We start from the raw sequence: 9,275 nt of genomic DNA, 5'->3' as shown, positions 1-9,275 counted from the left end.
CCTTGGTATTATTTTACCACATTTACTGAATAGGAGTGACAGTTTGGTTGGGATTGTGGCCCAGTCAAACTACACACAAAAACAAAATTCATTATATATGGTCGATATACTGTTTGAATTAAATAGCAACGAAATGTAAGAATAAAGCAAAACAGCGAAAGAAAGAAGTAATTGACCAACTTATTCGTTCAAGGTTGATACTAGCGGATGAAAACACTGGCAATGCTTCAAATTTAAACGAGCAAAATACATAAAGAGTGACTAACATAAAAAGAAAGTTAAACTGAAACATGCGCTTCATATCCGAGCAGTTTCATAACACTGTCTCCTTGACAAGCGTCTCATCTTGCCAAAATGTTTGGGTTGAAATCGTGTTGGTGCCAAACCTGTAGGGACTCGTAGCTGCATCCACCCAAGTTTTTCCCTCGAACATCGGACGTTGAACATCAGGGGCGCAGTGATCTGGTGTCACGTCTTCAGTGAAATCATTGCTCACCGAAACATCCAGGTCTCTTCCGCTTTCACAGTTCACTGTTATTACAAGTTTCTGATATTTGGGTTATGTTGAGCTTTATCCTCGAAAGTCGCTTAAAAGTAAGTTCTTAAACTTGCACAAAACATTTCCAACAAATTCCATGCTTGACATCACTTAACAACCGGATTGTTTCCGTGGTTAATTATTATTTACAAAAAGTGCATTTGGAAGACAAATAGCGGTTGTAGGAAAAGTGTTGGGTAATTCTTGTTACGTAACTTAAGGTTAAATTTCCTCATTAGTACACGATGTGTAGCAGGTTATGTCCGTCACCACCAGCACTGAGCCAAAATAAGTGCTCTATACCGCCACCTCGTGTTAGCCGGCAAAACACTCACAAAAAAAACTGGCAACCTACATTTACACAGGGTCATATGTAGTGACTTGCTAGAATATGAAGTCCATGGGATACTTACGGTTAAGGTAGGTCAGCTCCAGACAGTTGTCAAAGTTGCGATCGAGCACGGAATCATCCATGCGCGACGAGTACGTCATTTTGGGTGACGCGCTTTCATATTCCCTAAATGAATCCCATGATGAGTTGCGAACCTCCTAAAAATAAATAGTTGGTTTGCCGAAAGTTTTGACTTGTGAAGTGCCACATTTTTCTAATAAACCAATGTAGAATTAAGCACACAAACTACAATCCTACTGTACATGGAGATGACAAAAATACAATGAAAAGCGGAAAGACTAAATAGTGCAACAAATACGATGTCCTTCTTACCGGAAGCTCATGTTGATTTATTCCACTCGCCAACTTAGGGATGTCCGGATCAGAAAAAACATAATCACGTGATACTGTGAAGTTTTCTGCTTCGGTGGATTGGTGACGTTCGCTAAGAGCTTCGTATTGTGGAAGATGCAAGTTGTTGTTCAATGTGTATTGGTCGAAACAACCCGGATTTTCCTACAAATGAGAAACTTAATAAGTTATTATTTCCTTAAAACGGAGTCATAATAAAAAGGATTCTTACATGTGACGGTGTGAAGATAAGATAATCATCAGATGATTTTTGCTTGCTTGAAACAAAAGCTTGGGACTGTCTGCATAGAATGTTGTGTTTATTGAAGCTAAGAGGCGGGCAAATGGAAACAGGTAGTTATTTTACCGTTTAGAAATCCGAACAGGAATAGGCGAAATGTGTGAATGTTGTGCAACTTGAAAACTGACTGCTGGAGAACCTTAAAAGAACACAGAAATGCATTTTAAAAAAAAAAAAAAAAACATTTTTACCAAACAAGCCGCAACGAGCATTACCCTTGCCCGGTAAAATCGACCAAATGCAAAAACAACCAAGTTTGAAAACCAAAAAGTAAAACGATGACACTTTTCGTGGTTCTACTTACGTTCTAAACGGAATGGTGAAGATACTGGATATGTCGCTGGTCTCTCCTGTGAGAAACAAGTGTTAGAGAATCGCGTGAATATTAATAAGCTAATAATGTTAAAGCACCTTGGCAACGTTAAAAGGCATCAAGTGGTCGTCTATCCATTCGCTTTTATGTACAACAGGTGTGGAATGATATGATGGGCGGCTGTAAGGATCGTGCATTGCGTCCAACAGCGTGGAAGTAGAACCAAGCAGAGATTCCAAGCTGTGGAGAGATTCAACAACATAGATTTGAGTGTATAAGTCAAGCTTTTTCAAGGCATGCTGAATGATGATACACTTTTAACACAAGGTTTTACTGTGCATAAGAAAGTTGCAAGCAGCTATTGAGTTTAAATACACGAAACGCAACATTCCAGGTGACGTTTTCGTCGCCATTTTTCGATTATTTTGCCAATAAAGCACAAAAATGTGTCCAACTTAATACATAAAAACATGGAAATAATACAATGGATATGTAAACATTTTACTGCGCTATCCAACTAACTTGCTTAAGTCCGGTACCGATGGTTTCAAAATGCCAGAATCAGCTAAGTTTGATTTTCTCTGTTTTGCCTGTGGTTGGTGGGACTCTTCATCTAGAAATCAAATTAGATTTAAATCAACCACTTAAAAGCTTCACTTAATATTACCTTGAGATGAGCGTTCTTTTTCAATGTCATCAGCTGCAAATTCAAATTTATATATTATAAGGTGGTTTGTGTTTGTGAAACAAGCGAGTACTTACCGAATGAACTGCGAATAGTTCGAGAAACTTGCGATAGATTCAACATGTCCTGTGTGATGTCACGCGTTTTGGGGCGCTTTCTTGACTTTTTCTTGGTGACTTTTTTGTTGTTTTTCATCTGATCTTTTCTTTCAAAAAATGCCTAAAAAATGTTTAAAAAATGTTGAAACATAAATCAAAATACCTCTGTTTCACAGAAGTTCCTTGCTGTGTCGGCTCTTCTGTTTCTGGCCAATTCTTTTACAGACAAACTCTTATAATTGTTGAAACTACAGCACAATGGACGTTGTGTCAATATCACTTAACATGACGTATGGATAACTTGCGTGAGTGTTCAATCACATCAAATTATCACAATTATGGTATACAGCACATTTCGTTTGAGAATAATGAATATCTGTCTCGAGATTGAGACAAATTATATAACCTGCCATAGTCATTGAAAGAGAAGTCATAAAGGTCAAAAAATACAAACAAGAATTCAAGAAAATGCACAAGTCACCTTCTGTAGCATCTTCTCTTTGTTAGTGGAACGACTTTCATCTCTTTGGAAAGAAAAACAATAACAAAACTTTATGTTAAAATATGACAACGATAAACATATTGCATTGAAACTAACCTGGCATTTCCCATCCAGTTCATATTGGCAGGTTACAAAATGTGTTGTCTGCTACAAATAACAACCGAAAGTAATTAGGTGAAACCCATCATACTAATTATTTCTTTTCAGGTAAAGGAACTCTTTAGAAGCACGCATATAACTAATAACGTTCGTATGGTGTTGAACACTACGTTTTGTTTATCTTTGACACAGCTGTTGTTAGATCAGTAATTATAATTGCAATTAAAATAATGGTAAGATAAACGTATTTTTACGAAACTAAAAACAATTAATTGCTGTAATTAATCCGTGCAACGTTGTACAATAGAAACACTTTATTTTGTACATTTTTATTTTGATAATTATTTAAAGTGTTTTTACTTGGTTCACAAGTTATCTGCGCTCTTAAATGTTTTAAATTTTTCAATTCTGAGTAAGCGTAAATTTAAGCTGCTGCTCATCTTGTTCTCAAATGCGCGGTTCCGAAATTTTCCGATCTTATCCGATCAGCCACTGATCCAACTTCCAAATGGTTTGCAAAATTCCCAAGTTAATGTGATTTTTAGTTTAGCAAAATTTCAGCAAGAAATGTTGGTAGTTTCAGTTAGAAACGTTAGGAAAATTGTGATGGTGGTTGTGGTGATCAACTGATCATGCATTAAAATTGCAGACGAAAAGCATTTATTTCTAGACACCATGGCGTTGGTGGACTCCGTTGAAATGTTATTGGAACAAATATCTGCTGATGTCAAAACTATTGAAGCAAATATAACGAATGTGTTGATATTGGTTGGAGCATGGTACACTTTTCGAATCACGGTGCGATTTGGTGCATTTGCTGTGGATTGTCTGAAATGTTGTGGTCGTGCAATGAAGCGAAGAAACTTTGTGCGAGAATATGGAAGATGGGCAATTGTCACAGGTTGGTCTGAAAATTGCTTTGCAACTGTATCTGACAAAAAAATGCAACAAATCATCATTTAAATATTTGTCCTGATCAACACAAAAGATATGAAGTTTTTTTTAGGGTCACATCTAAAACTGCGGAGCCACTTGGCCCGCCTCATGCAATAGAAAAAACTGCGGGCCCACAGTTTATATACTTGCGAGAGATGGGACAAGCATTAGATATAGTGGGCCTGCAGATTTTCCCTAGGAGAGACGCGACAAGCACTGGATATAGTGGGCCCGCAGTTTTTATACTTGCGAGAACCATGCCCGCATTTTTTTAATTGCATGAGGCGGGCTAAGTGCTAGGCTAAGCAGGCCAAGTGATCGAAGTGGGCCCACAGTTTCAGACATGACTGTTTTTTTACCCTTTAGTGCTTTGGCAATATATAACTGGCAATTTCAATGTTTTGTGTTTGGATTTAAATCAAAATACTTGCTCATCTGCAATCCGGATAATACTTAGATAAAAATTGAGCACCTTTTAACAACTTCCAATTTAAACTGACACTGTTGTTTAATTTTACCAGGTTGCACTAAAGGAATAGGAAAAGCATTTGTCCACAAACTTGCATCCAAGGGATTGAATATTATCTTAATGTCGCGAAATATTGATGACCTTGAAAAAGAAGCAAGGTTAGTTGATGGATGTTTTAGTGATGAAACGAGTACCCAATATTTGTTTCGGACAGCACAAAATTGGAATGACGTTACGCCAGTTTACGTATATCTTTTTCGCTATCACATGGAGAATACATTTTTCGGCATGTGTGTGTGCGCACCTGTACCCTGTCCATGGCAGATAAATTAACCAGTGATATACAACTAAGTAGGAGTACTCGGTATTGGTACTCGCTTAAAAACCTGGTATCGCCCCATGACTAGGATGTTTGTTGTTTCAACAAAACATTATGATGATTTCCTTTTCTGGTTCACAGGTTTATTGAAAACTTATACGGTGTCCACACATTGGTAGTTCAACAAGATTTCTCCAACTTCAACTTGGAAAGTTTTAAGACAACACAAGAACATCTAGATCAGCTGGAAATTGGTATTTTGATAAATAATGTTGGCGTACATCATGGTCCAACAAGTTTTCATGAGGTAAATTAAAGCCTTTTTCTGCTGTTAAAATTTTTTATGATCTAACCTGTTTTTTTTGGATACAGCTTACTCAGAAGCAAACTCGTGCAATGATTGATGTAAACATGGCAAGCACAGTTTCTTTAACACATGCAGTTATTCCTGGAATGATTCGTCGCAGGAAAGGACTCATTGTAAACATGTCTTCTACTGCTGGTTTGCTGCATTCCCCACTCAATGCATTGTACTCTGCAACCAAGGTAAAATTACCAGAAAACCTTTACTCGTTATGGATTTAACACTAAACGTTGCAGAACTTTATGGACCACTTCTCAAACTCCTTGTCATATGAGCTTGCGCCACATGGTGTGCATGTACAGTCTCTAGTTCCTATGTACATAGCCACAGGTATGGTATCCTACTCACCAACAATACAAAGGTTTAGTTTATTTACCCCGAGTCCTGAAACTTATGTTGAGCACTCCATGCAAACTTTCGGACACTACAAAACCAACTGTGGGTATTTTCCACATACCATACAGGTTGAGTTGAATGTTGTTTTTATTATGACCCATTGAGTAGAAGTTATAATGAAGTATTCAATTTTCAGAGATACATGATTATGCTTCCACCAAGATGGTTTTCTGTCGGTGTTTCACATTTGCTGCACAAATATTTACGAAAAGAAGCAATAGCTCAATTGAAGAAAGCTGATTAAACTCCTGTGTACTATTGTGTTGTATTTTTTACAATTTTGTCTTTTTTACTTATGCAATGCAGGGCTTGTATGCATGTATAGCTTTGCACTTTAATCTAGAAAAGATTTTTTTTTTTGCATGAAAAGAAATTCCTGTCTACCTTGCCGATTGAGCAATTGTTTTTATTGCTTACAAATGCTGCATTATCCGTTTTTAGCCATCTTGGTCATGACACCACATATTCATCTTCGTTTTCAAGCTGTGAACTCTAGTCCTAATGTCACTAAGCCAGTTTATCCTAAGAGAGAAAATAGTAGGTTAATGTTCGGTCTAAATGCTCTCTTAAACGATGATGTATGTTTGTAATTCGAGTTTTTGTCCAGGTGGAAAACCTTCCTTATTCAAACCTGACAGTTCACAGTTTTAAACCACCTCAACCCTAATTATATTGATTAAAAACAAATCTGCCAGAAAGTTTGTGCATGAGAAATACATTGTCATGCAGATGTTTTAGCATCACCTTGCACTAATGATCACAACATTCGTTGTTTATGTCTACAACTAGATGTTTTTCATGTACACAAGCTCTTTGGCAGTTTTTGATCAAACTACTTTTTCAAGTCCATACGTCGCCTTCGGAAACTGCATCTCAATGAAAAACGAATACAATTATTTTTGTCCTGTTATGGTGCACAATTAACAAACCAATTTTTATCAGTGTTCGAACTGTGTAGTACCGAATTAGTTAGTTTGCAACAAGTGTTTTCCCTGGGAATGTGGCTTTAAAGCTAGGCTCCAAACTTTATGCACATTATTACCTAAAACTGATCTGTGCTGATTTAGCTGCACATGAAATATCTGTTCACATTGTTATGCCCTGATTGTTGCCGATAATTTAAAACTTCACCATGTTATGTTGCTGTCATTTCGTTGTTACTGTGCATGTGTGTGCAATACAAATTCAAGCAAATTTTAAACGAACAAGCGATCAACGTCCTCTTGGCTCTGATTTTCATCCGGTCGTGGATCCCCGTTTTCATCAAAATGTTTCAACCAAATTTTCTGTTGATAAGTGTCCACTAGTTTAAGCTGGGGAATGTCGTGAGCTATTTCTTCAAAGGCATAACAGAGATCTCTATAATGTTCCATACTCAAATGCCACGGTTTCATGTTGTGGTTGACCCCAGATAATCGGAACATTGTTTCAACTAGGTCTTTGCGCGTTTGAGGAAAAAGTGACCTTGAGAAATAAAACTTGTGTTAGTTTAGTTTATTATTTTTGCAAATATTTTTACTTACGCTACTCCGAATATACATTTCTTTTGGCGAAAATGCATGACGTGCTTGACGACATGGTCAACATCACGAAACGGCAACTTTATGTCAAATTCTTTTTTGGGTAAAATTTTTACAACAGAAACTTCAACCTGAACAAAAATGTGATAGTTGATTGCAAAAAGCTTAAATTTAGCCAGGGTGTTTTGAATCACACCAAAAACAATTTCTACTATACATGCATAAATATTCTGTCAATTGATTATCAGAAAAAAAATTAAGTCACCAACCTTTGGCGCTGGAACAAAGGAACCTCTGTTTATTATGAATAGCTCCGTAATGTTGCAAAGATATTGTGACGTGATTGATAATCTTGACCGTTGGTCTTCCATCGGTTCTGCACACATTCTCTGCAAGTGAGATACATTATAAGAGTCGATATAATATGTTACTGGTGCAAAGTGCAAAAAACACTAACCTCAGCCACTTCTTTCTGTAGTGTGATGATTATTGGTATTCGCCCCAAACTGTAAACACCATTTCTGTGTGAAATGTTGTCGAACAGCTTAAACAGCAAAGGAAGGGAGATGTTAAAAGGTAAATTGCCCATGATGAAAAACGGTGGTGGATCTGTTGCAACAAACAATTTTTCACTGACAACCTTGTACAGAAAAATCCTTGATTGGGTTTTGAATAGTTTACATGACTTGTAAATTTTATGTAATTTTTTAAGATGGAAAAATACAGAACCACCAACTTTGCTGAGGGTACGTTGTTGGTGGGCCAGTAGAGTTTATATATTTCACCTGGTTTCACAATTGCAGAAAAGCAATTAAGTCACCAATAGCTGCACAACATTAGAATGTTCAGCTCCCCAATGCCAAAAGTTTTGCTTACTTTCATGCCATGCAGTGGCTAAGTGTGGAGGAAAGGCTTCCAGCATATTATACTTGAGGATATCGTCATGAACAATTTTCAGTCGTCCATCTGCTACATCTCCCAGATACTAACAAAAACAAATGTGCCTTATTTATAGCTGCACAATAGACACATTAAGGTTGAGGATATTACTTTCAACATTGGAAAAAACCTGGCATCTTTTTCCACTGCTGTAAGGGAATCTGGGCCTCGATCCAGAATAGCTCTTGTAATTGAACCTGGCCCTGGTCCAACTTCACATACATGACATCCAGTCAGTCGTTTCCCCGCAGACGCAACAAAACGATCTTATAACACATTTTCAAATACTGAGTTGGGTAATTGGTACAAAACACTGCCAGCTTAATTGTACAGTCAAACAGAACCTGCTTAGATAAGTTGTTATCAGTGGTGGGGTTCAATTTTTTTGTCAGCCGGTTGTACCACAAAAAATCTATTGACAGAAACCAGTAATGCTCACCGGTTCGCTGATCGCATAAAAAATCGTGAGACGGTTCTATAGAACCGGTGCGAACCGGCTGAGTCCCACCACTGGTTATTATGCCAACAGCACTGGTACATACAGAGTAAAGTAAAATGCATATCAAATGGCGAAGAAAACTTACTGTATTCAATATGCTGTGAGCCTAATGTTGTACAAAAAAAGGGATTGTAACTTGGTTGTAAACTAATTTTTCACTTACTCACAACTGAAGGGTGGTAGAGAAAATTTTGTGAGAGGTGTTTTGATGCTTTCACGCTGTATAGTTTCAACAATTCTTGTACTGTTGCTAAAGGGGGCATTGGTAACGAAGACATCTTCTCAACAGTGGCCTAAAAACCATTACTACTTCATTAATTTTATTTTCTACCACTGTGGCCCGGTATTAACAAAACATAACCCTTTCAAATTTGTTTTTAAAATTTTAGACACACAAAATACTTTTTACCAACGAAACATGAACAAACTTTTTAAATTATTTTTGTTTTAATTTTAGACACACAGTATACTTTTTACCTTTGCCTGTTGTAACAACTTCGCAGAAAACTTCATTCTTGGAGTTTAAATGTTTACCAAAAAGTAATCTTAATGTCC

General features: G+C 37.0%; 3 protein-coding genes across 3 annotated transcripts; 1 reads left to right on the top strand and 2 right to left on the bottom strand.

Annotated features, from left to right (window-relative positions):
* Positions 1-6: 6 nt before the first annotated feature.
* LOC145238738 (uncharacterized) lies at positions 7-3,707 on the bottom strand. The gene is made up of 12 exons (XM_080101989.1): positions 3,276-3,707; positions 3,159-3,201; positions 2,657-2,798; positions 2,562-2,594; positions 2,417-2,507; positions 1,993-2,134; positions 1,886-1,931; positions 1,648-1,720; positions 1,513-1,582; positions 1,263-1,445; positions 952-1,087; positions 7-531 (listed from the first exon to the last, which is right to left on the bottom strand). Exons 1-12 carry the CDS (start codon positions 3,296-3,298, stop codon positions 314-316), a joined length of 1,200 nt encoding a protein of 399 aa, XP_079958115.1. The 5' UTR covers positions 3,299-3,707; the 3' UTR covers positions 7-313.
* A 57-nt stretch (positions 3,708-3,764) lies between these two features.
* Positions 3,765-6,732, top strand: LOC145238740 (inactive hydroxysteroid dehydrogenase-like protein 1). The gene is made up of 6 exons (XM_080101992.1): positions 3,765-4,179; positions 4,736-4,841; positions 5,144-5,309; positions 5,375-5,548; positions 5,603-5,830; positions 5,899-6,732. The coding sequence occupies exons 1-6, from the start codon at positions 3,954-3,956 to the stop codon at positions 6,004-6,006; spliced, it is 1,008 nt and encodes a 335-aa protein (XP_079958118.1). The 5' UTR covers positions 3,765-3,953; the 3' UTR covers positions 6,007-6,732.
* Positions 6,733-6,897: 165 nt separating this feature from the next.
* LOC145238739 (dimethyladenosine transferase 1, mitochondrial-like) lies at positions 6,898-9,261 on the bottom strand. Its single transcript, XM_080101991.1, has 8 exons — positions 9,198-9,261; positions 8,884-9,013; positions 8,333-8,487; positions 8,159-8,267; positions 7,740-7,891; positions 7,552-7,671; positions 7,286-7,413; positions 6,898-7,226 (listed from the first exon to the last, which is right to left on the bottom strand). The coding sequence occupies exons 1-8, from the start codon at positions 9,231-9,233 to the stop codon at positions 6,959-6,961; spliced, it is 1,098 nt and encodes a 365-aa protein (XP_079958117.1). The 5' UTR covers positions 9,234-9,261; the 3' UTR covers positions 6,898-6,958.
* Between the last annotated feature and the right edge of the window lie 14 nt (positions 9,262-9,275).

This window comes from Phallusia mammillata, chromosome 7 (assembly GCF_965637545.1).
Source record: "Phallusia mammillata chromosome 7, kaPhaMamm4.hap1.1, whole genome shotgun sequence".
Classification (NCBI taxonomy): domain Eukaryota; kingdom Metazoa; phylum Chordata; class Ascidiacea; order Phlebobranchia; family Ascidiidae; genus Phallusia; species Phallusia mammillata.
The sequence above is the reverse complement of the archived record's forward strand: the minus strand, read 5'-3'. Positions and strand labels throughout refer to the sequence as shown.